Source organism: Tursiops truncatus, chromosome 4 (assembly GCF_011762595.2).
Source record: "Tursiops truncatus isolate mTurTru1 chromosome 4, mTurTru1.mat.Y, whole genome shotgun sequence".
In the NCBI taxonomy this organism is placed as follows: domain Eukaryota; kingdom Metazoa; phylum Chordata; class Mammalia; order Artiodactyla; family Delphinidae; genus Tursiops; species Tursiops truncatus.
Window position 1 is genome coordinate 144096193 of NC_047037.1, and position 26270 is coordinate 144122462.

The window sequence follows — 26270 nt, forward strand, 5'->3', positions numbered from 1 at the left end:
ATCAGCATGAATTAATTCAGTGCTCACACATATGTCGGTTTAGAGCCTGACATGAGCATGCTTTGATAAAAGTAAACTTAAGATACATATTTTCACAGGGTATATGTCCAGTAGTGGGATGGCTGGGTCATATGGTAGTTCTATGTTTAGTTTTGTAAGGAACCTCCATACTGTTCTCCACAGTGGCTGTATCAATTTACATTCCCACTAACAGTGCAAGAGGGTTCCCTGTTCACTGCAGCACTATTTACAATAGCCAGGACATGGAAGTGACCTACATGTCCATCGACAGATGAATGGATAAAGAAGATGTGATACATATATAGAATAGAATATTATTCAGCCATAGAAAGGAACCAAACTGGGTCATTTATAGATATGTGGATGGACCTAGAGACTGTCATACAGAGTGAAGTAAGTCAGAAAGAGAAAAATAAACATCATATATTAATGCATATATGTGGAATCTAAAAAAATGGTACAGATGAACTTATTTGCAAAGCAGAAATAGAGACACAGACATAGAGAACAAACATATGGAGACCAAGGGGGGAAGTGGGGGGTGGGATGAATTGGGAGATTGGGACTGACATATATATACTACTATGTATAAAATAGATAACTAATGAGAACCTGCTGTATAGCACAGGGAACTCTGCTCGGTGCTCTGTGGTGAGCTAAATGGGAAAGAAATCCCAAAAGGAGAGGATATGTGTGTACATATGGCTGGTTCACTTTGCAGAAACCATCACAACGTGGTGAAGCAACTATACCCCAATTAAAAAATATATATGTTTTCATAAATTGATGGGATATTCACTTACTGGCCCATTTCCAAGTTTTAAAAATTCTCAGTTTTTAAATTACTCTCTCCTGAAGCTTACTTCTTTTATCTATTTTCACTTTTATTAAGGTATAACTGACAAAATTGTAAGGTATTTAAGTGTACAGAATGATGATTTGATATCTGTATACATTGTCAATGAATTGCCCCCATTGAGCTAATTAATACATCTGTCACCTCACATATTTACCTTTATTTTTAAAGTGAGAATACTTAAGTTCTACTCTCTTAGCAAATTTCAGTTACATAGCACAGTGTTATCAACTGTGGTCACTATGGTATACAGCAGATCCTCAGACCTTGTTCACCTCGTTACTGAAAGCTTGTGCCCGATTACCAGACTCTCCCTATTTCCTTCACCCCCACAGCCCCTGGCAACCACTTTCCTACTGTTTCTCTGAGTTCAGATTTTTTTAGATTCCACATATGAGTGATACCATGAAGTATTTGTCCAGCTTCTTTCACTTAGCAGAATGCCTTCTAGGTTCATCCATGTTGTTGCAAATGGCAAGATTTCTTTCTTTTTCATGGCTGAATAATACTCCATTGTGTGTGTGAATATATAAAATCACATTTTCCTCATCTATTCCTCTGTCAATGGATAGGTTCTTTCCATATCTTGGTTATTGTGATAATGCTGCAGTGAACATGGGAGTATAGGTATCTCTTTGAGACAATGGTTTCATTTCCTTTAGATATAAACCCAGATGTGGAATTGCTGGATCATATGGTAGTTCTATCTTTAATTTTTTGAGGAGCTCCACCGTGTCTGTCCCACTAACTGTGTACAGAGTTTCCCTTTTCTCCACATCCTCGCCAGCTTTTGTTACTGCTTATCTTTTTGATAATACATATCCTAACAGGTGTGAGGTGATATCTCATTGTGGTTTTGATTTGCATTTCCCTGATGATTAGTGATATTGAGCACTTTTTCATGTACTTATTGGCCATTTATATGTCTTCTTTGGAAAAATATCTATTCAGGGTCTTTGCCCAGTTTAAATTGGGTTGTTTTTGTTATTATTTTTGCTATTGAGTTGTATGAGTTCTTTATATATTTTGCATATTAATCCCTTATTAGATAGGTGGTTTACGGACATTTTATCCAGTTCTATAGTATATCTTTTCATTTTGTTGATGGTTTCTTTTTAGTTCAATTTTGTTGATGGAAGCTTTTTAGTTCAATGTAGTCCTTCTTACTTATTTTTGCTTTTGTTGCCTTTGCTTTTGGTGTCTAATCCATAAAATTATTGGCAAGACCAGTGTCTCAAGGAGCTTTCATTCTTATGCAAGTGGCTATCAAGTTTTCCCAGCACTGTTTTGAAGAGATTATCTTTTCCCCATTGTCTGTTCTTGGCTTATTTGTTGAAAATTAGTTGACCTCATATGTATGGGTTAATTTCTAGGCTCTGCATTCTGTTCCATTGATCTATGTGTCTGTTTTTATGCCAATTCCATACAGTTTTGATTACTCTAGTTTGAAATCAGGAAGTGTGATGCCTCTAGCTTTGTTCTTCTTTATCAAGATTGCTGTGGTTATTTGGGGTCTTTTGTGGTTCCATACAAATTTTAGGATTGTTTTTTCTATTTCTGTGAAAAATGCCATTGAAATTTTGATAGTGATTGCATTGTATCTGTAGCTTTCTTCGGGTGGTATGAACATTTAAACAATACTGATTCTTCCTATCCGTGAACACGGGATATCTTTCCATTTGTTTGTGTCTCCTTCAATTTCTTTCATTAGTATCTTTTAGTTTTCAATGTACAGATCTTTCACCTCCTTGGTCAAATTTATTCCTAGGTTTTTTTTTTTGATATAATTATAAATGGGATTGTTTTCTTAATTTCTCTTTCTGATAGTTCATTGTTGGTGTATAGAAATGCAACTGATTTTTGTTGATTTTGTATCCTGCAACTTTACTAATTTTGTTTATTAGTTCTAACAGTTTTTTGGTGGAGTCTTTAGGGTTTTCTATATATAGTGTCATGTCATCTTCAAATGGAGACATTTTTACTTCTTCCTGTCCAATTTGGATGCCTTTTCTTTCTTTTTCTTTCCAAATAGCTGTGCTGGGACTTTTAGGACTGTGTTGAATAAAAGTGGTAAGAGGGGCATCCTTGTCTTGTTCCTGATCTTAGAGGAAAAACTTTTAGCTTTTCACCATTGAGTATGATGTTAGATGTGGGCTTGTCATATATGGCCTTTATTATGTTGTGGTATGTCCCACCTATACCCAGTTTTTTGAGAGGTTTTATAATGGTAGGTAGTTGAATTTTATCAAATGCTTTTTCTGCGTATATTGAGATGATCATATGATTTTCATCCTTCATTTTGTTAATGTGGCGTATTACATTTATGGATTTGCTAAGTTGAACCATCCCTGCATCCCAGGAATAAATCCCACTTGATTATGGTGTGTGATCCTTTTAATGTATTTTTTTAAATTTTTAATTTTATATTAGAGTATCGTTGATTCACAATGTTGTGTTAGTTTCAGGTGTACAGCAAAGTGACTTAATTATACATATTCATATATCTATTCTTTTTCAAATTCTTTCCCATGTAGGTTATTACAGAGTATTGAGTAGAGTTCCCTGTGCTGTACAGTAGGTTCTTGTTGATTGTCTGTTTTACATTTAGTAGCGAGCATATGCCAATCCCAACCTTCCAATTCACACCCTCCCCCGACCTTTCCCCCTAATGTATTGTTGAATTGATTTGCTAATGTTGTATTGAGGATTTTCCAACTATGTTCATTAGGGATATTGGCCTGTGATTTTCTTTTCTTGTAGTGTTCTTGTCTGGCTTAGGTATCAGGGTAATGCTGGCCTCTTGTACAATGAGAAATGAATTTGGAAGAGTTCCCTCCTCTTCTGTTTTTGGAAGAATTTGAGAAGGTTTGGTATGAATTCTTTAAATTTTTGGTGGAATTTGTCAGTGAAGCAGTTTGGTCCTGGACTTTTGTTTGTTGGGAGGTTTTTGATTACTGATTCAATCTCCTAATAGTAATTGGTCTGTTCAGATTTCTTGTATCTTCATGATTTATTCTTGGTAGGCTCTGTGTTTCTAGGAATTTATCAATTTCTTCTAGGTTATCCAATTTGTTGGCATATAATTATTCATACTGTCTCTTATGACCCTTTGTGTGATATCAGTTATAATAGCTCCTCTTTCATTTAAAATTTTATATATTTCAGTCCTCTTCTTGGTAAGTCTAGCTAAAGATTTGTCTATTTTGTTTATCTTTTAAAAAAGGAAACTCGTTGATCTTTTCTGTTGTCTTGTTAGTATCTATCTCATTTATTTCCTTCCTTCTACTAACTTTGGGCTAATTTGTTCTTCTTTTTCTAGTTCCTTGAGGTGCAAAGTTAGATTTGCTTATTTGAGATATTCGTTTTTTCTTAATGTAGGCAGTATTACCGTAAACTTCCCTCTTAGAACTGCTTTTGCTGCATCCCATAAGTTTTGGTGTGTTGTATTTCCATTTTTGTGTGTCTCAAGATATTTTTTGATTTCCCTTTTGAATTCTTCTTTGACCCATTGGTTGTTTGGGAGCATGTTGTTTAATCTCCACATATTTGTGAATTTTCCAGTTTTCTTCTTGTAATTGATTTCTAGTTTCATACCATTGCTATGAGAAAAGATGTTTGATATGATTTCAGTCTTCTTAAATTTATTAAGACTTGTTTTGCGGTTTAACGTATGACCTATCCTGGAGAATGTTCCTTGAGTTCTTGAGAAAATGTATATACTCTGCTGCTGTTGCCTGAAATGTTGTACAGGTCTGTTAATCCATCTGGTCTAATGTGTAGTTTAAGTCAAGTGTCGCCTCATGATTTTCTGCCTGGATGACTTATCCATTGTTGAAAACTGGCTATTGAAGTCCCCTACAGTCATTGGATTGCTGTCTATTTCTCTCTTCAGCTCTCTTAATATTTTCGATAGTATTTAGGTGTTCTGTCTTTTGAGGTTTTAATTGAGCATGTTATATGACTCCATTTTCTCAGCATAGCAGTTATACTTGCTCTTTTTTGCTTTTTTAATTGGTTTCCATACAGTTTTCAATGTGTATTTACAGCTGTTCCGAGTCTGTTTTCATCTAACACTCTTAGGTTTCATGGTTAGTGTGAGCACTTTAGGATAACAGGGTAATCCTGATTTCTCCCTCCTGTCCCTTGTATCATCATTTTCATTCATTTTATTATATATAAGTATAGATATACATATGTACATAAGCATACATGGTTAAATACTGTGTTGCTATTATTTTGGACAAGATGTTAAATTGATTAAGAATAGGAAAAATAAAAGTTTTAGTTTTATCTTCATTTATTTCTGTTTCAGTGATTTTCTTTATGCAGATCCGTGTTTCTGATCTACAGGCAGACCTCAGAGATATTGCAGGTTCAGTTCCAGACCACCGCAATAAAGCAAGTTGCACGAGTTTTTTGGTTTCCCAGTGCATATAAAAGTTTTGGTTACACTATGCTGTAGTCTGTTAGGTGTGCAGTAGCATTATGTCTAAAACAGCAATGTACATACCTTAATTAAAATATACTTTATTGCTAAAAAATGCTAACCATCATCTGAGCCTTCAGTGAGTTCTAATCTTTTTGCAATAGTAACATCAAAGATGTTAATCACAGATTACCATAACAAATACAATAATAATGAAAAAGTTTGAAATGTTGTGAGAATTACCAAAATGTGACACACAGACACAAAGTGAGCAAAGGCTTTTGGAAAATGGTGCCGATAGGGTTGCTCGATGCAAGGTTGCCACAGCCTTCAATTTGTAAAAAGGACGGTATCTGTGAAGCACAATAAAATGAGATATGCCTGTATATCATTTTCCTTCTTTCTAAAGAGCTTCTTTTAACATTTCTTGCAAAGCAGGTCTACTGGCAACAAGTTCCCTCTATTTTGTTTGTCTGAGAAAGTCTTTATTTCTCCTTCACTTCTGAAGGATAATTTCACAGGGTGCAGAATTCTGGGTTGGTGGGGTTTTTTCTCTCAACACTTTAAATATTTCACTCCACTCTCTTCTTGCTTGCATGGTTTCTGAGAACTCAGATGAAATTTTATCTTCGTTCCCCAGTAGGTAGGTGTCTTTTCTCCCCAGCTTCTTTCAGGATTTTTTCTTTATCTTTTGAGTGTCTGTAGTTTGAAAATGACATGCCTAGTTTTACTTTTTTTTTTTTCCCCCACATTTATCTTGCTTGGTGTGCTCTGCACTCCTGGATCTGTGGGTTGGTGTTTGACATTAATTTGGGGAAATTCTGTCATTAGTTTTTCAACTACTTCTTCTGATCCCACCTCTCATTCTTCTCCTGGTACTTCCGTTTTGTGTCTACTATACCTTTTGTTGTCCTACAGCCCTTGAATATGTTGTTGTATTTTTTAGCCTGTTTTCTGTGCTTTTCAGCTTTGGAGGTTTCTGTTGTCATTTCCTCAAGCTTGGAGGCTTGTTGCTCAGCTATGTCCTAACTAATGAGCCCATTGAAGACATCCTTCGTTTCTGTTACATTGTTTTTCATCTTGAGCATTTTTTTTTTTTGGTTCTTTTCAAGAATTTTCCTTTCTCTGCTTACATTGCCCATCTGTTCCTGCATGCTGTCTGCTTTATCCATTAGAGCCCTGAGCATATGAATCATAGCTGTTAAATTCCCAGCCTGATAATTACAGCATCCCTGCTGTGTCTGAGTCTGGTTCTAAGCCTTGCTGTGTGTCTTATACTGTTAGTATGTCTTGTGGTTTTCTCCTGATAGCCAGGCTTGATGACTGGATAAAGGTTCAGTGCAAACAGGCCTGTAGTGATGTGGTGGTGAGATGTGGGTCGGGGAGTGTTCTGTGGTCCTTCTGGGGTCTCAGTGTTCAGTGAGCCTGGGCCTCTGCACTGTGAACTTCACAGGTGCTTCTCAGTTTCTTTTCCTCTTTTAGGTGGGACAGGATGGCTGGAGGGGGCTCAAGTTGGATATTTCTCGTTCTCCTGCTGGTTAGGTTCTGTTAACTAGTTTTCCTGAGTGCAGACCCTGTTAAGAAGAACAGAATACTCTGGTGTATTTCAAATGCTTCCTTTCGAACTTGTCAGAAGCACGAGGGGGCTTTTCTCTGACGTTTACTGTGGGGACCCCTGTGACTGAGCCCATCTGGAGCTTTGACTCTCAGGCTTGTCCACAGTGGGCCCCAGCGACTTGTCAACCACAGTTCATGTTTCCTCCCCTGGCAAGTTGTGATTCTCTGTACGATCCTCCTCGACTTATGATGGGGCTGCATCCCGACACACCCATCGTAAGTTGAAAATATCAAAGTCCAAAATGCAGGGACTTCCCTGGTGGCGCAGTGGTTAAGAATCCGCCTGCCAATGCAGGGGACACGGGTTTGAGCCCTGGTCCGGGAAGATCCCACATGCCGCAGAGCAGCTAAGCCTGTGAGCCACAACTACTGAGCCTGTGCTCTAGAGCCCACGTGCCACAACTACCGAAGCCCGCACGCCTAGAGCCTGTGCTCCGCAACAAGAGAAGCCACCACCACGAGAAGCCTGTGCACCGCAACGAAGAGTAGCCCCCACTCGCTGCAACTAGAGAAAGCCCGCGTGCAGCAACGAAGACCCAACACAGTCAAAAATAAATAAATAAATTTATAAACAAAAAACTTCAAAATGCACATAACACACCTAAGTTCCTGAACATCACAGCTGAGCCTTGCCTGCCTTAAATGTGCTCAGAGCACTCACATGAGCCTACAGTTGGGCAAAATCATAACCAAAGCCCATTTGATAATAAAGCGTTGACTGTCTCATGTAATTGACTCAGTACTGTACTGGAAGTGTCGTTCACCCTAGCATCATGGCTGACAGGGCTGTGGCTTGTGTGGCTCATGCGTTGCACTGTGTATCGCTAGCTGGGAAAAGATCAAAATTCAAAATCTGAGGCATAGTTTTTACTGAATTCCTATTGCACCGTTGTAAAGTTGAACCATCATAAGTAGGGGACCGTCTGTATTAGTCTCTCAATTTCTCCTATTTGGGGGCAGCAGTTTGCTCCGTGACCTCATTTCTCTTACGGATCTAGGAAGAGTTCTTGATGTTTCAGTTTGTTCAGCTTTTAGGACAGAATGGCAACTTCCCCCTAAGAGCAGGAGTGATGCAGGGAGGGCCGCTCCACCACTTCTACTCCATATTGTACTGGGAAACCTAACCAGTGCAAAACGGAGAGAAGAAGTGAAAGGCACACAGAACGAAGACAAAGAAATAAACCATCCCTTTCTCAAACAGCATGATTGTCTTTGTAGAAAATCCCAAGGAATCTCCAAAAACTTTCCTAGACTAGTAGGCAAGTTTAAGAAGATCACAAAGTCAACATACAAAAACCAGTCATATTTTTATATAAATACTAACACTGTACAATACTATTTACAGTAGCTCCAAAATGATGAAATCTGACAAAACGTACAAGATCTGTATGCTGAAAACTACGTGATGCCGGTAGATACACATTGTTCATGGGCTGGAAGACAACCTTCTAAGGATGTCTCTTCTCCCCAGATTAATCTGTAGATTTAATACGATTCCAGTAAAAATCTAAGCAGGAGTTTTTGTAGATAAGTTCATTGTAAAATTTATGTGGAATGTAAACAAACTAGAATAGCTGATACAATTTTTAAAAGAACAAAATTGGAAGACTTATAGTACCTGACTTTAAAACTTAGTATAAAGCTCTGGTAGTCAAGACTGTGAAACTAGTGAAACGATAGACACGTAAGTCGATGGAACAGAATAGACAGTGTATTCCTACAAATATGGTCAACTGATTCTTAACAGAGGGGCAAAGTTAATTTAATGGAGAAAAGATAGTCTTTTCACCTAATTATATTGGAACAGTTGGCCATCCATGTGCAAAAAAAAAAAAAGAACTTCATCTTTAAGCCTCATACCTCATACTAAACAATGAACTCAAAATTGATTACAGATCTAATTGCTTAGAACATAAAACTATAAAACTCTCAGAAGAAATCACAGGAGAAAGTGTTCCTGGGTTAGTCAAAGGGTTTTTAGGTGTGACTCTAAAAGCATAATCCATTAAAGAAAAAGTTGATAAATTGGACTTCGTCAAAAGTAAAAATGTCTGTCCTGTAAAAGAGTGTTAAGAGAATGAAAAGACAGGCTAAGGTTAGGAGAAAATATTTGCAAATCACATATCCAGTGTGTATCCTGAATATACAAAGAATTCTCAAAATTCAACACTCCCGAGGGGCACCTAGGGGCGCTGGGCCGCTCTTGACTTCGGTGCAACGTGACCTCTGTGGCACTCCTGCTTTGATGTTCCACTTTTTTTTCTTTGTTAAATAAACATCAACATTTTATTCAAAATTAGGCCAGGAAATTGACATAGTCAAATATAATCTAGGAACAGTTACTTTTTTTTTTTTAACATCTTTATTGGACTATAATTGCTTTAGAATGGTGTGTTGGATGCTGCTGTGTAACAAAGTGAATCAGCTATATGTGTACGTATATCCCCACATCCCCTCCCTCTTGCATCTCCCTCCCACCCTCCCTATCCCACCCCTCTAGGTGGTCACAAAGCACCGAGCTGATCTCCCTGTGTCATGCAGCTGCTTCCCACTAGCTAGCTATTTTACGTTTGGTAGCGTATATATGTCCATGCCACTCTCTCACTTTGTCCCAGCTTACCCTTCCCCCTCCCCGTGTCCTCAAGTCCATACCCTATCTCTGTGTCTTTATTCCTGTCCTGCTCCTAGGTTCATCAGAACCTTTTTTTTCTTTTTTTAGATTCCATACATATGTGTTAGGATACGGTATTTGTTTTTCTCTTTCTGACTGACTTCACTCTGTATGGCAGACTCTAGGTGCATCCCCCTCACTACAAATAACTCAGTTTCGTTTCTTTTTATGGCTGAGTAATATTCCATTGTATACATGTGTCACATCTTCTTTCTCCATTCATCTGTTGATGGACACTTAGGTTGCTTCCATGTCCTGGCTATTGTAAATAGTGCTGCAGTGAACATTGTGGTACATGACTCTTTGAATTATGGTTTTCTCAGGGTATATGCCCAGTAGTGGGATTGTTGGGTCATATGGTAGTTCTATTTTTAGTTTTTTAAGGAACCTCCATACTGTTCTCCATAGTGGCTGTATCAATTTACATTCCCACCAACAGTTCAAGAGGGTTCCCTTTTCTCCACACCCTCTCAAGCATTTATTTTTTGTAGATTTTTTGACGACTGGTGTGAGGTGATACCTCATTGTAGTTTTGATTTGCATTTCTCTAATGATTAGTGATGTTGAGCATCTTTTCATGTGTTTGTTGGCAGTCTGTATATCTTCTTTGGATAAATGTCTATTTAGTTCTTCTGCCCATTTTTGGATTGGGTTGTTTGTTTTTTTGATATTGAGCTGCATGAGCTGCTTGTATATTTTAGAGATTAATCCTTTGTCAGTTGCTTCATTTGCAAATATTTTCTCCCATTCTGAGGGTTGTCTTTTGGTCTTATTTATGGTTTCCTTTGCTGTGCAAAAGCTTTGAAGTTTCATTAGGTCCCATTTGTTTATTTTTGTTTTCATTTCCATTTCTCTAGGAGGTGGGTCAAAAAGGATCTTGCTCTGATTTATGTCACAGAGTGTTCTGCCTATGTTTTCCTCTAAGAGTTTTATACTGTCCAGCTTTGCATTTAGGTCTTTAATCCATTTTGAGTTTATTTCTGGGTATGGTGTTAGGAAGTGTTCTAATTTCATCCTTTTCCATGTAGCTGTCCAGTTTTCCCAGCACCACTTTTGATGAGGCTGTCTTTTCTTCATTGTATAATCTTGCCTCCTTTATCAAAGATAAGGTGACATGTGTGCGGCTTTATCTTTGGGCTTTCTATATCCTGTTCCATTGATCTATATTTCTGTTTTTATGCCAGTACCATACTGTCTTGATTACTGTAGCTTTGTAGTTTAGTCTGAAGTCTGGGAGCCTCATTCCTCCAGCTCTGTTTTTCTTTCTGAAGATTGTTTTGGCTATTTGGAGTCTTTTGTGTTTCCATACAAATTGTGCAATTTTTTGTTCTAGTTCTGTGAAAAATGCCATTGGTAGTTTGATAGGGATTGCATTGAATCTGTAGATTGCTTTGGGTGGTACAGTCGTTTTCACAATGTTGATTCTTCCAATCCAAGAACATGGTATATCTCTCCATCTGTTTGTATCATCTTTAATTCTTTCATCAGTGTCTTATAGTTTTCTGCATACAGGTCGTTTGTCTCCTTAGGTAGGTTTATTCCTAGGTACTTTGATTTTTATGTTGCAGTAGTAAATCGAAGTGTTTCTTTAATTTCTCTTTCAGATTTTTCATCATTAGTGTATAGGAATGCAGGAGATTTCTGTGCATTAATTTTGTATCCTGCTACTCTACGAAATTCATTAATTAGCTCTAGTAGTTTTCTGGTAGCATCTTTAGGATTCTCTATGTATAGTATCATGTCATCTGCAAACAGTGACAGTTCTTCTTTTCTGCTTTGGATTCCTTTTATTTATTTTTCTTCTCTGATTGCTGTGGTTAAAACTTCCAAAACTATGTTGAATAATAGTGGTGAGAGTGGGCAACCTTGTCTTGTTCCTGATCTTAGAGGAAATGGTTTGAGTTTTTCACCATTGAGAATGATGTTGACTATGGGTTTGTCATATATGGCCTTTATTATGTTAAGGTAGGTTCCTTGTATGCCTACTTTCTGGAGAGTTTTTATCATAAATGGGTGTTGAATTTTGTCAGAAGCTTTTTCTGCATCTATTGAGATTATCATATGGTTTTTATCCTTCAATTTGCTAATATTGTTTATCACATTGATTGATTTGCATATATTGAAGAATCCTTGCATTCCTGGGATAAACCCCACTTGATCATGGTGTATGATCCTTTTAATTGTGCTGTTGGATTCTGTTTGCTAGTATTTTGTTGAGGATTTTTGCATCTGTGTTCATCAGAGATATTGGCTGTAGTTTTCTTTTTTGTGATATCGTTGTTTGGTTTTGGTATCAGGGTGATGGTGGCCTCGTAGAATGAGTTTGGGAGTGTTCCTCCCTCTGCTATATTTTGGAAGAGTTTGAGAAGGATGGGTGTTAGCTCTTCTCTAAATGTTTGATAGAATTCGCCTGTGAAGCCATCTGGTCCTGGGCTTTTGTTTGTTGGAAGATTTTTAATCACAGTTTCAATTTCAGTGCTTGTGTTTCGTCTGTTTATATTTTCTGTTTCTTCCTGGTTCAGTCGTGGAAGGTTGTGCTTTTCTAAGAATTTGTCCATTTCTTCCAGGTTGTCCATTTTATTGGCATAGAGTTGCTTGTAGTAATCTCTCATGATCCTTTGTATTTCTGCAGTGTCAGTTGTTACTTCTCCTTTATCATTTCTATTTCTGTTGATTTGAGTCTTCTCCCTTTTTTTCTTGGTGAGTCTGGCTAATGGTTTATCAATTCTGTTTATCTTTTCAAAGAACCAACTTTTAGTTTTATTGATCTTTGCTATAGTTTCCTTCATTTCTTTTTCATTTATTTTTGATCTGATCTTTATGATTTCTTTCCTTCTGCTAACTTTGGGGGTTTTGTGTTCTTTCTCTAATTGCTTTAGGTGTAAGGTTAGGTTGTTTGAGATTTTTCTTGTTTCTTGAGGTAGGATTGTATTGCTATAAACTTCCCTCTTAGAACTGCTTTTGCTGCATCCCATAGGTTTTGGGTCATTGTGTTTTCATTGTCATTTGTTTCTAGGTATTTTTTTATTTCCTCTTTGATCTTTTCAGTGATCTCTTGGTTATTTAGTAGTGTATTGTTTAGCCTCCATGTGTTCGTATTTTTTACAGATTTTTTTCCTGTAATTGATATCTAGTCTCATAGGTTGTGGTCAGAAAAGATACCTGATACAATTTCAATTTTATTAAATTTACCAGGGCTTGATTTGTGACCCAGGATATGATGTATCCTGGAGAATGTTCTATGAGCACTTGAGAAGAAAGTATTCTGTTTGTTTTTGGATGGAATATCATATAAATATCAATTAAGTCCATCTTGTTTAATGTGTCATTTAAAGCTTGTGTTTCCTTATTTATTTTCATTTTGGATGATCTGTCTATTGGCGAAAGTGGGGTTTTAAAGTCCCGTAGTATTATTGTGTTACTGTCGATTTCCCCTTTTATGGGTGTTAGCATTTGCCTTATGTATTGAGGTGCTCCTGTGTTGGGTGCATATATATTTACAATTGTTATATCTTCTTCTTGGATTGATCCCTTGATCATTATGTAGTGTCCTTCTTTGTCTCTTGTAATAGTCTTTATTTTAAAATCTGTTTTGTCTGATATGAGAATTGCTACTCCAGCTTTCTTTTGATTTCCATTTGCATGGAATATCTTTTTCCATCACCTGACTTTCAGTCTGTATGTGTCCCTAGGTCTGAAGTGGGTCTCTGTAGACAGCATACGTATGGGTCTTGTTTTGTATCCATTCAGCCAGTCTATGTCTTTTTTTTTTTTTTTTTTTTCTTTTTTAAAAAATTTTATTGAAGTATAGTGGATTTACAATGTTATGCTAATTTCTGTTATACAGCAAAGTGATTCAATGATAGATATATATATATTCTTTTTTTTTTTTCTTTCTTTTTTTTTTTTTTAAACATCTTTATTGGGGTATAATTGCTTTACAATGGTGTGTTAGTTTCTGCTTTATAACAAAGTGAATCAGTCATACATAAACATATGTTCCCATATGTCTTCCCTGTTGCGTCTCCCTCCCTCCCACCCTCCCCATCCCACCCCTCCAGGCTGTCACAAAGCACCGAGCCAATATCCCTGTGCCATGCGGCTGCTTCCCACTAGCTATCTACCTTACTGCGTTTGTTACTGTGTATATGCCCATGACTCTCTCTTGCCCTGTCACAGCTCACCCTTCCCCCTCCCCATAACCTCAAGTCCGTTCTCTAAGAGGTCTGCGTCTTTATTCCTGCTTTACCCCTAGGTTCTTCATGACATTTTTTTCTTAAATTCCATATATATGTGTTAGCATACGGTATTTGTCTTTTTCTTTCTGACTTACTTCACTCTGTATGACAGACTCTAGGTCTATCCACCTCATTACAAATAGCTCAATTTCGTTTCTTTTTATGGCTGAGTAATATTCCATTGTATATATGTGCCACATCTTCTTTATCCATTCATCCGATGACGGGCACTTAGGTTGTTTCCATCTCCGGGCTATTGTACATAGAGCTGCAATGAACATTTTGGTACATGACTCTTTTTGAATTTTGGTTTTCTCAGGGTATATGCCCAGTAGTGGGGTTGCTGGGTCATATGGTAGTTCTATTTGTAGTTTTTTAAGGAACCTCCATACTGTTCTCCATAGTGGCTGAACCAATTCACATTCCCACCAGCAGTGCAAGAGTGTTCCCTTTTCTCCACACCCTCTCCAGCATTTATTGTTTCTAGATTTTTTGATGATGGCCATTCTGACTGGTGTGAGATGATATCTCATTGTAGTTTTGATTTGCATTTGTCTAATGATTAATGATGTTGAGCATTCTTTCATGTGTTTGTTGGCAGTCTGTATATCTTCTTTGGAGAAATGTCTCTTTAGGTCTTCTGCCCATTTTTGGATTGGGTTGTTTGTTTTCTTGTTATTGAGCTGCATGAGCTGCTTGTAAATTTTGGAGATTAATCCTTTGTCGGTTGCTTCATTTGCAAATATTTTCTCCCATTCTGAGGGTTGTCTTTTGGTCTTGTTTATGGTTTCCTTTGCTGTGCAAAAGCTTTGAAGTTTCATTAGGTCCCATTTGTTTATTTTTGTTTTTATTTCCATTACTCTAGGAGGTGGGTCAGAAAGGATCTTGCTTTGATTTATGTCATAGAGTGTTCTGCCTATGTTTTCCTCTAAGAGTTTGATAGTTTCTGGCCTTACATTTAGGTCTTTAATCCATTTTGAGCTTATTTTTGTGTATGGTGTTAGGGAGTGATCTAATCTCATACTTTTACATGTACCTGTCCAGTTTTCCCAGCACCACTTATTGAAGAGGCTGTCCTTTCTCCATTGTACATTACTGCCACCTTTATCAAAGATAAGGTGTCCATATGTGCATGGGTTTATCTCTGGGCTTTCTATCCTGTTCCATTGATCTATCTTTCTGGTTTTGTGCCAGTACCATACCGTCTTGATGACTGTAGCTTTGTAGTATAGTCTGAAGTCAGGGAGCCTGATTCCTCCAGTTCCTTCTTTCGTTCTCAAGATTGCTTTGGCTATTCGGGGTCTTTTGTGTTTCCATACAAATTGTGAAATTTTTTGTTCTAGTTCTGTGAAAAATGCCAGTGGTAGTTTGATAGGGATTGCATTGAATCTATAGATTGCTTTGGGTAGTAGAGTCATTTTCACAATGTTGATTCTTCCAATCCAAGAACATGGTATATCTCTCCATCTATTTATATCATCTTTAATTTCTTTCATCAGTGTCTTATAGTTTTCTGCATACAGGTCTTTTGTCTCCTTAGGTAGGTTTATTCCTAGATATTTTATTCTTTTTGTTGCAATGGTAAATGGGAGTGTTTTCTTGATTTCACTTTCAGATTTTTCATCATTAGTATATAGGAATGCCAGAGATTTCTGTGCATTAATTTTGTATCCTGCCACTTTACCAAATTCATTGATTAGCTCTAGTAGTTTTCTGGTAGCATCTTTAGGGTTCTCTATGTATAGGATCATGTCATCTGCAAACAGTGACAGCTTTACTTCTTCTTTTCCAATTTGGATTCCTTTTATTTCCTTTTCTTCTCTGATTGCTGTGGCTAAAACTTCCAAAACAATGTTGAATAATAGTGGTGAGAGTGGGCAACCTTGTCTTGTTCCTGATCTTAGTGGAAATGCTTTCAGTTTTTCACCATTGAGGATGATGTTTGCTGTGGGCTTGTCATATATGGCCTTTATTATGTTGAGGAAAGTTCCCTCTATGCCTACTTTCTGCAGGGTTTTTATCATAAATGGGTGTTGAATTTTGTCAAAAGCTTTCTCTGCATCTATTGAGATGATCATATGGTTTTTCTCCTTCAATTTGTTAATATGGTTTATCACATTGATAGATTTGCGTATATTGAAGAATCCTTGCATTCCTGGAATAAACCCCACTTGATCATGGTGTATGATCCTTTTAATGTGCTGTTGGATTCTGTTTGCTAGTATTTTGTTGAGGATTTTTGCATCTATGTTCATCAGTGATATTGGCCTGTAGTTTTCTTTCTTTGTGACATCCTTGTCTGGTTTTGGTATCAAGGTGATGGTGGCCTCGTAGAAGGAGTTAGGGAGTGGTCCTCCCTCTGCTATATTTTGGAAGAGTTTGAGAAGGATAGATGTTAGCTCTTCTCTAAATGTTTGATAGAATTCGCCTGTGAAGCCATCTGGTCCTGGGCTTTTGTTTGTTGGAAGATTTTTAATCACAGTTTCAATTTCAGTGCTTGTGATTGGTCTGTTCATATTTTCTATTTCTTCCTGATTCAGTCTTGGCAGGTTGTGCATTTCTAAGAATTTGTCCATTTCTTCCAGATTGTCCATTTTATTGGCATAGAGTTGCTTGTAGTAATCTCTCATGATCTCTTTTATCTCTGCAGTGTCAGTTGTTACCTCTCCTTTTTCATTTCTAATTCTATTGATTTGAGTCTTCTCCCTTTTTTTCTTGATGAGTCTGGCTAGTGGTTTATCTATTTTGTTTATCTTCTCAAAGAACCAGCTTTTAGTTTTATTGATCTTTGCTATTGTTTCCTTCATTTCTTTTTCATTTATTTCTGATCTGATTTTTATGATTTCTTTCCTTCTGCTAGCTTTGGGGTTTTTTTGTTCTTCTTTCTCTAATTGCTTGAGGTGCAAGGTTAGGTTGTTTATTCGAGATGTTTCCTGCTTCTTAAGGTGGGCTTGTATTGCTATAAACTTCCCCCTTAGAACTGCTTTTGCTGCATCCCACAGGTTTTGGGTCGTTGTGTCTCCATTGTCATTTGTTTCTAGGTATTTTTTGATTTCCTCTTTGATTTCTTCAGTTATCTCTTCATTATTAAGTAGTGTATTGTTTAGCCTCCATGTGTTTGTATTTTTTACAGATCTTTTCCTGTAATTGATATCTAGTCTCATGGCGTTGTGGTCAGAAAAGATACTTGATACAATTTCAATTTTCTTAAATTTACCAAGGCTTGATTTGTGACCTAAGATATGATCTATCCTGGAGAATGTTCCATGAGCACTTGAGAAAAATGTGTATTCTGTTGTTTTTGGATGGAATGTCCTATAAATATCAATTAAGTCCATCTTGTTTAATGTATCATTTAAAGCTTGTGTTTCCTTATTTATTTTCATTTTGGATGATCTGTCCATGGGTGAAAGTGGGGTGTTAAAGTCCCCTACTATGAATGTGTTACTGTCGATTTCCCCTTTTATGGCTGTTAGTATTTGCCTTATGTATTGAGGTGCTCCTATGTTGGGTGCATAAATATTTACAATTGTTATATCTTCTTCTTGGATCGATCCCTTGATCATTATGTAGTGTCCTTCTTTGTCTCTTTTAATAGTCCTTATTTTAAAGTCTATTTTGTCTGATATGAGAATTGCTACTCCAGCTTTCTTTTGGCTTCCATTTGCATGGAATATCTTTTTCCATCCCCTTACTTTCAGTCTGTATGTGTCTCTAGGTCTGAAGTGGGTCTCTGTAGACAGCATACCTATGGGTCTTGTTTTGTATCCATTCAGCCAGTCTATGTCTTTTGATTGGAGCATTTAATCCATTCACGTGTAAGGTAATTATCGATATGTATGTTCCTATTACCATTTTCTTAATTGTTTTGGGTTTGTTTTTGTAGGTTTTTTCCTCCTCTTGTGTCTCCTGTCTGGAGTAGTTCCTTTAGCATTTGTTGTAAAGCTGGTTTGGTGGTGCTGAATTCTCTTAACTTTTGCTTATCTGTAAAGGTTTTAATTTCTCCATTGAATCTGAATGAGATCCTTGCTGGGTAGAGTAACCTTGGTTGTAGGTTTTTCCCTTTCATCACTTTAAGTATGTCCTGCCACTCCCTTCTGGCTTGCAGAGTTTCTGCTGAAAAATCATCTGTTAACCTTATGGGGATTCCCTTGTATGTTCTTTGTTGCTGTTCCCTTGATGCTTTTAATATTTTTTTCTTTGTATTTAATTTTTGATAGTTTGATTAGTTTGTGTCTCGGCATGTTTCTCTTTGGGTTTATCCTGTATGGTACTCTCTGCGCTTCCTGGACTTGATTGACTATTTCCTTTCCCATGTTAGCGAAGTTTTTGACTATAATCTCTTCAAATATTTTCTCAGACCCTTTCTTTTTCTCTTCTTCTTCTGGGACCCCTATAATTCAAATGTTGGTGCATTTAATGTTGTCCCAGAGGTCTCTGAGACTGTCCTCAATTCTTTTCATTCTTTTTTCTTTATTCTGCTCCCTGGAGGTTATTTCCACCCTTTTATCTTCCAGGTCACTTATCCGTTCTTCTGCCTCAGTTATTCTGTTATTAATTCCTTCTAGGGTATTTTTAATTTGAGTAGTTGTGTTATTCATCACTGTTTGTTTGCTCTTTAATTCTTCTAGATCCTTGTTAAATGTTTCTTGTATTTTCTCCATTCTGTTTCTGAGATTTTGGATCATCTTTACTATCATTACTCTGAATTCTTTGTCCGGTAGGTTGCGTATTTCGTCTTCATTTATTTGGTCTTGTAGGTTTTTACCTTGCTCCTTTGTCTGTAACATATTTTTTTGTCGTTATATATATATTTTTTGATGGGTGGTGCTGTATTCCTGTCTTACTGGTTGTTTGGCCTGAGATGTCCAGCAGTGGAGTTGGCAGGCAGTTGGATAGAGCTGGGTCTTGGTGCTGAGACGAAGACCTCCTGGAGGCCTGGCTCCAATTGATATTCCCTGGGGTCTGAGGTTCTCTGTTAGTCCAGTGGTTTGGACTCCAAGCTCCCACCACGGGAGCTCGGGCCTGACCTCCAGCCTGGGAACCAGGATCCTGCAAGCTTCATGGCACATTCAAAAAAAAAAAAAAAAAAGGAAGAAATAAAGAAAAAAAGGAGCAGTACAATATCAAAGAATGAAAAACAAAATAAAATTAGAAAGATAAAAAATATATTAGGAAAAATAAAACTATAATTGAAACAACTGCAACAAGGTAAAATAAAACCACAGCAGAAAAAAGAAAAAAAAAGTGGGGGGGGAGCAACAAGCCAGGAGGAGAGATCACTAACTAAGTATAAAGAATAAAATAAAATTAGAAAAATAAAAGGTTTATTAGGAAAAACAAAAATCTAAAAGAATCAATGACAGTGAATCAACAAGGTAAAATGGAACCCCAATCTAAAAGAGGACAAAAGAAAAAGAAAAAAGAAAAAAAAAAAGCCTTGGCTATGAGGGCGGAGTTCTGGTGAAGGTGGAATAGGCAGGGGCGGGGTTTAGGGTGGGGCGGGACCTAGGTGGGTGGGGGGTGACGTTTGAGCGTGGGGTGGGGCCTCTGCTTAGGGTGGAAGGGGAGAGGCAGCACGTGGAATGGAGGGCGTCTGGAGTGTGGAGCTAAGGAGTTTGGAGGTAGGGCCCTGAGTGGGGGTGTGTGGGTGGGGTTTAGACCCAGCGCATTGGGGCAGGTCTCAGAGGGGGTCTTCGAATGTAGGGGTGTGGCTTGGGCTCTGCACAGCAGGAGGGAGGCTGGGAGGGCAGAGGATCAGGCTGGGCTTCTGGGGGCCCGAGTGGGCAGGGGAGACCTGGCCACGCTCCCTTTTGATCCTTTGCCCTCCCAACGGTCCCCCAATTTCCCCTTTCGGGTGTGGGATCCCTTCCCCTCCCCCAGGCGCCCCTTAGGGGAGCCAATCCTGTCCCACCTCTGCTTCTCCTTCCCCCTCACTCCCCCCACTTCCTGCTGGTCGTTGAGGGTTCCTCCCGTCCCCTTAGGTGTCCATGGGTCCCCACCGGTGCCTGGTAGGTGCCCTAGTTGTGTGGAGACGCAAATTCCGAGTCCTCCTAGTACGCCATCTTGACTCCGCCCCCGGTGTTCCACGTTTTTAAGAAGTGACTTCAGCCAACTTAAAGGGTGGTGAGAATCCTGAGGATACCCCAGACCAGGTTGATATTGTTGGAGAGTTAACACCCTGAAACACTTGAGGGCTTTAGGAACGTGGGGACAGCTGACTGCTGAGTGAGTGGGGTGGGCGAGAGGCTGATTTCCCGCCCATTAGCCACGCCCAGTTCCGAGCTCCACGCGGCTCGATGGGGCTTAAACCCAGGCTGTGACTGGACTCGGTGACCACTGCCGTGTGGGCGCAAGAGAAGCCCTCCCCTGGGCTGGGCAGCTCAGCCCGTTCTGTGCCTCTGGAGGTGACAGACGTGAAGACCCCAGAATCTGAGCAGCGAGGGGGCTGCACAGACACGGTGTCTCCTGTGCGTCTCCCTCCCTGCAGTTTGAGTTCATGATCGAGTCCATCCTCTATGCCCGGGACGCGTGGCTGAAGGAGGACGGGGTCATCTGGCCGACCACGGCCGCGCTGCACCTGGTGCCCTGCAGCGCCGACAGGGACTACCGCAGCAAGGTGCTCTTCTGGGACAACGCCTACGAGTTCGACCTCAGTGCCCTCAAGTGAGTGTCAGCGGGCGCTCCCGGGCTGCGGGAGCATGCGGGGCGGGCTGCAGGTCTCAGAGCTTTCACCGTGCTGAGCTCAGTTTGCTCACGTGACTAAGAAGTTTGCACGTTGCCTTACAGGTCTTTAAACCAACAAATGTGATGGGAAATTGAAGTGTCCCATTTATAAGACCCCAAATATAATGGGAAAAATAAAGTCATGTTTATAAATGCGTGGGCTGTTAAAACAAATGGATGTTCCCACTAAGAGCCGTAACTTTTTAACAGGAGTCAGAAAATGTGTTAGTGAAGGCATCGCTGGCATTTGGCAAAGAAAGCGGTGCTCCACAAAAGTTCATTTCCTCGTGTGTAACATACGTCAGGCTTGTGGTAGAGCTTCAGGTTTTAACATAAAACAGTCTTCTCTCAAGGCCTTCATGGTTGTCACATCGCCTCCTCTGAGAAGGATAGTGACACGTGTCGGCTGCGTCCCCTCCGAGGTGCCGTGGGACGTGGGCAGGAGAGACCCAGCAGCAGCCCTGGAATTAGGGAAGGGCCCCTTTGTCAGAGGCAGAAAGAAGCTTCTGTTCAATGAGCCTGGACACCTGCTAAGTGTCCAGCTGGGGAGTTGGCAGCAAGATGGGGGCCTCTGGGCCTTTTTGTTTTTTGTTAAAAAACTCAAAAAAAGAAAATGTATCAACATAAAGGTATGGAATCTTCCGTAGTCAATGTACTCTCAACCCAAATCCCAAAGGGGATGGAGAGGAAGGGTCTCCAACAGAATCGTTCCGTGGTTCATGTAGGACTAATGTGTGGGAAGGGCTGGGAAGGTTTGAAAAGAGCAGGGGGTGGGGGTGGGGTGTGGTTTCTCATGCTGCCCGAATTAACGCTCCGTAATGAAAGCGACAAGGAAAGATGGAGGAAGGTCTGAACACGGTCTGTGGTGTCCGGAAAAGGCGCACCGTGAACTGGAGGGTGGGGGGATAACGTGCTGAGGCCGCACGTTATCCGGGACACTGGTTGGCCCCTTGGAGGAGATGTCTGTTCTCCTCTCACACCATTCGTTAACATTTAATTTCCCGTGGATTCCGTGTTCTCTGGGTGTGTGCTGAGACCCCGTGAGTAGGACATTGAGGGTCCCCGGAGGGCTAGCCGTCTCAGCCCCGCCTCTCGCCCGGTGAGTTAGAATTCCTGCTGACGCAGAGGAGGCGTGATAGCCTGAGAGGTGGGTAAATGATATTGAGCAAAATTACTTTGACTTTTCCCCAGATCTTTAGCAATTAAGGAGTTTTTTTCGAAGCCCAAGTATAACCACATTTTGAAACCAGAAGACTGTCTCTCTGAGCCATGCACCATATTACAGCTGGACATGAGAACCGTGCAGATCGCCGACCTCGAGGTGAGAAGAGGTGACCCTTCCTTCCTGTTCAAATAAACAAGTTAAACTTGTTGCTATTGATTTTCCCACAGTCTTTTTTTTTTCCTATTCTGATTTTGTTTTTTGTATTTTTAGGTTATTTTCTTTATAGTTAACCTCTTTAACGTCTTCAGTTACTTTTACTTTTAGTAACTTCAGTTACTTTTATGTGTAATATTCTCAGCATCTTCAGATTCAAATAAATTATATGTTTCATCATGGAATTTGAATTAAATTTTTTTTCTAAGTTTTTTTAACTCCCATTGATGAGAAAATTCTTAAAATTCTTTTACTTACCCTCTGTGGCCACGAGGTGGCGTGTGTGGGCTCTGGACGACCCCATTATAAGGGCTGCTCTGAGGTGGAGGAAGCCCCTTCTGGAGCTTAGATGGGCAAAACCACGTGCAAACTGAACTTTTGAGGCTTTAGTTAGTTTGGGGATTGTAGAGACTCAGTCTGGAGCTTTATATTTGTACAAAGAATTGAGAAAAGGAAGTATTCCACCTGAATTTGGGGACAGAAAATTAGGCAGATGAGACCCAAATTGCTCAAAACCTTTTCTGATTATCTGCAGCCTTTGAGTTCAGGATGCAGGTTTTAACATTTACTTTCCCTAGGAGGAGATATGGTTTTTGATGTGTTCAGCTAAACTAGCAAGTTACAGATTTGTGGCATAACTACTGCAATAGACGGCGTGGCTGCCTGGGGCAGTGCTGTGGGATCCGGGACGGAGCCCCATGGAGGTGGGAGCTGCTTCCCGGTCCCCAGCGCCCTTTTCTGACTCATTTGCTTGAACACAGATGATGAAAGGTGAGCTGCACTTTGACATCAAGAAGGCAGGCACCCTCCACGGATTCACAGCCTGGTTCAGTGTCCGGTTCCAGAACCTAGAGGAGGATGAGCCACAGCTGGTGCTGAGCACGGGCCCGCTGCACCCGTGAGTGTGCCCCTCCTTGTCCTGGGGCAGCACACAAAGCCTGGCAGAGCCACGAGTTTCAAGATCTAGTAATATCGGGAGTGGGCCCAAATCTCTCCAGACGCGGTTGAGCCCTGGCCCAGGGGCGGGAGGGCTGGCGGTGAGTCCGGGTTGCCCCCCCTGGCATCGGGCTTCCTCGGGGCCGGGGTCAGGGGTCCCCGACACCCTGGATGGTCAGGCTCCACCTTCTCTCCGTGGCCCCAAACGCTGCTGCAGCTCTTCACCATCTGACACAGAAACAGCCCACAGGGTTCCAGGGGCTTTTACTCCGACTTCTGGGGAAGGCAGATGTTTCCCGAGATGCATCTTCTGAGCAGTAAGGTTTCGAGGCTGCACGCTTGCTCCTGTGCGTGGGGAAGCGCACCTTGTCTGTCGTGCTGCCGGACACAGTGGCCCCTCGGGGGGGCGCCACCTTCATTCGGGGACTTCCGCTGCCCCTTTCAGGGACGGCCCCAATGCTCCCCTGCACCGTGTGATCGGCAGAAGTGAGCAAGGCCCAGGGAGGGGCGCAGACGCCTGAGTCAGACACCCCGCGGTCTTGGGGCCCAGGGGTCCTCAGCGTCCTTTGTGGAAGTCGAGCAGGAGAGCGAGCTGCCTGGCCAGAGCCTCCTTCCAGGGCCCGCAGGAGAGGGGCCTCAGGGGCCCCCACGAACTGTGTGTGCCCGGCGTTTCCCACCTGAGCGTCTGCGTGGGGTCATCCATACACAGGTGGCATGGGGACGGGATGGGGGGCAGGGCGTGGGCCAGGGAGGGAGACCCCCATCACGGTGGCTGAGGGGGTGGCCCAGCGTCAGGGAGGATGTGACACGAAGGGGAGACACAGCAGAACCTCACTGCGGGGTGTGACCTGGGTCCTTTCAGGCGCTTGGGTGTGAGAGTCACAGGACTTACAGAATCCGGGGTGTCACTGCTCCCCCCAATGCTGCACTTGTTTGCTCACACTCAGCTGAACCTTCACAGGAATTATGACTTTTTTTGGACACGAGTTCAGCAGCGTGTATCTCACTTTAACTGCAGAAACTAGAACCGTGGGCGTCAGCAGTTCAGAGAAGGTGGCTTTGGGTGGGCACTGCCGTGCCAGCTCGTGGAGGCTGGGTTGACCCCACGAGGGGCTGGGGACAGGCGGCCCCTGGGGACCTGGGTCTGGCCACGTGCCCCTGAGGCCCGGCCTCCTTGGCACCAGGGAGTCCGTGCAGCGTCCAGGAGGCCCCCCGGGTTGTGGGTCCACGCGGGTCCCATGAAGCCGTCTGATCACAGGGTGGGGGCATGGCAGTCCCGATGGGCTCCCTGAGGGGTGACACCACGCCCCTGTCTTGCAGCACCACCCACTGGAAGCAGGTGCTGTTCATGATGGACGAGCCCGTGTCCGTCCTCGCGGGAGACGTGGTCACAGGCTCAGTGGTGTTGCAGAGAAACCCCGTGTGGAGACGGCACATGTCTGTCACTCTGAGCTGGTCCGTCACTTCTAGACAAGACCCCGGGTCACAGAAAGTAAGATATTTAGCTGTGGAGTCACGGGCTATGGTGCCAGTCCGGGCAGCTGGTGGGTCTGTGGCGGTTGCAGTGGCAGATGCCTAATCCCACCCGGCGGACCCCGTGGCCAGAGCTGGGGCCGAGGGCCGGGCCATGGTGCAGCCTCGCTCCCCCCGCATGCCTTGCCGTGGGCAATGTGGACGTGCGGTGGAGTCGTGTTCTGGCCGTGGCAGCAGTTAGAGGGCTGAAGTGAGCATGTGGCCAGGCGGGGCCTTAGGGCTCACGGCTCACAGAGCCCACGGGAAATCCTCCTCTTCAGACTTAGGGTTAATGCAGGAGAGGGAAGAAAATAATCAAATGGTTTCCCTTTATTTTGTAGTACCTGTTTTGCGCTTTGCTTTATGCTGATTTACGTTAAAAAAGTTTAAATGTTTGTTGTTGAAAGTCTGCACCTGAATACCAGACTCTTGTCCACTATTAAATTATTATTAGGAAATACTGTGTGTTAATCAAACTGAAATGATTTATCATCTGATTGGTTTGTTTCCTTTTTGTCTTTCTCAGGTTGGAGAGAAAGTCTTTCCCATCTGGAGATGACAGGTGCAGCTCTGTGCGGGATGCAGCGTTGTGGAGGGACAGACGCGACTCAGTGGCGTCAGCCCTGGACGGGAACGCGTGTCCTGTGGAAGTTGCGGACTTGCACCAGGATGGGGTGGTAACACCCTTACCCGAGGGCGCGGGGCCGCGGGCCCTCCCCAGACGCGCCCATGCTCCTCGGGGTCCACACTCGCCATTGTCACTGTCCTGCCTATCCTTAGAACTGGGCTGTGTTTCCAGGTGTCCACCTGTGGGTAGTTGATGGCCCAGTGTCCCTCAGCCAGGTCTAGTTCTAAGCTCGTAGGACACTCTCGTCAACCCTGTGCTCCTGTGAAGGTGGCTGTTCGTGCGTCGTGTGTGTGTGTCCTTCCCGCCCTCGGCTCACCCACTCAGCTCGCGGGATGTGGGGTCACACAGAGCCTCGTGGGAGCCTGAGGTGCGATGCATGCGATGGGGCTCTGCATGGGGTAGTCCACTTGTAGAGACGTCTTCCAGATAAATTATGTGTCGGCACATAGTACATGCTCAATAAATATTTTTTAATAAATGAATGTTGGTGTATATCCTGGTTCTGTGCACATACATTATTTTGCAAAAGCACGGATCATACTGTGTGCATTGCTCTGTAACCTTTCTCATCTAATATTATGAAGAAACTTTCATGCCAGTAGGTACATGTCTGCATTTTTTGGTGTGTGTGGTTTTGATTTTTAGTTAACTTTTTATTGAAATATAAATTATATACACCAAACCGCGTAAGTCATGAGTATACAGATGGATGGAGTTTCACTAAGTGGGCACACGTGTAACCAGTGTTCAGGCCCAGACCCTCCAACACGCTGGAGGCCCCAAGTGCCCCTCCCACTCAGAACCACCCCCAAGGCTGATACCTGGCTTCTATGACCAGAGAAGACTTGAGCCTGGTTTCAAACATTGTGTGAATGGGCTTGTACACTGAATTTGCTGTAGACTGAAGGTTTGTGACCTCTCAAAATTTATGTGTTGAAAACTAATCCCTAATATGGTGGTGTTAGGAGATGGGGCCTTTGGGAGGTAATGAGGTCATGAAGGTGGAGCCCCAAGGATGGGATTAGTGTCCTTATAAAAGAGGCCCCAGAGAGCACCCTGGTCCCCTTCCTCCATGTGAGGACACAGCAGGAAGACTGAACCAGGAAGGGGGCCTCACCAGACACTGAATCTGCTGGTGTTTGACCTTGGACTTCTCAGCCTCCAGAGCTCTGAGACAGATGTTTCTGTTGTTTATAAGACACCCAGCCTATGATACTCTGTTACAGCAGCTCAAACACAGGCCTCAGCATGTGAATTTTGG

At 41.7% G+C, this 26270-nt stretch overlaps 1 protein-coding gene across 8 annotated transcripts in view; it reads left to right on the forward strand.

Annotated features, from left to right (window-relative positions):
- The window catches only part of PRMT2 (protein arginine methyltransferase 2), a 42784-nt gene extending 17293 nt beyond the window's left edge, over positions 1-25491 (forward strand). For 3 of the 8 annotated variants that reach the window (XM_033856309.2, XM_073804633.1, XM_073804630.1), the window contains 4 exons: positions 20320-20495; positions 21747-21876; positions 22695-22831; positions 24908-25491. In XM_033856309.2, coding sequence (XP_033712200.1) covers positions 20320-20495; positions 21747-21876; positions 22695-22831; positions 24908-25202 — 738 coding nt within the window. In that variant the 3' untranslated portion in view covers positions 25203-25491. The other 5 variants (XR_004526489.2, XM_033856310.2, XM_019922946.3 and 2 more) reach the window with 4 other exon arrangements.
- Positions 25492-26270: the final 779 nt, after the last annotated feature.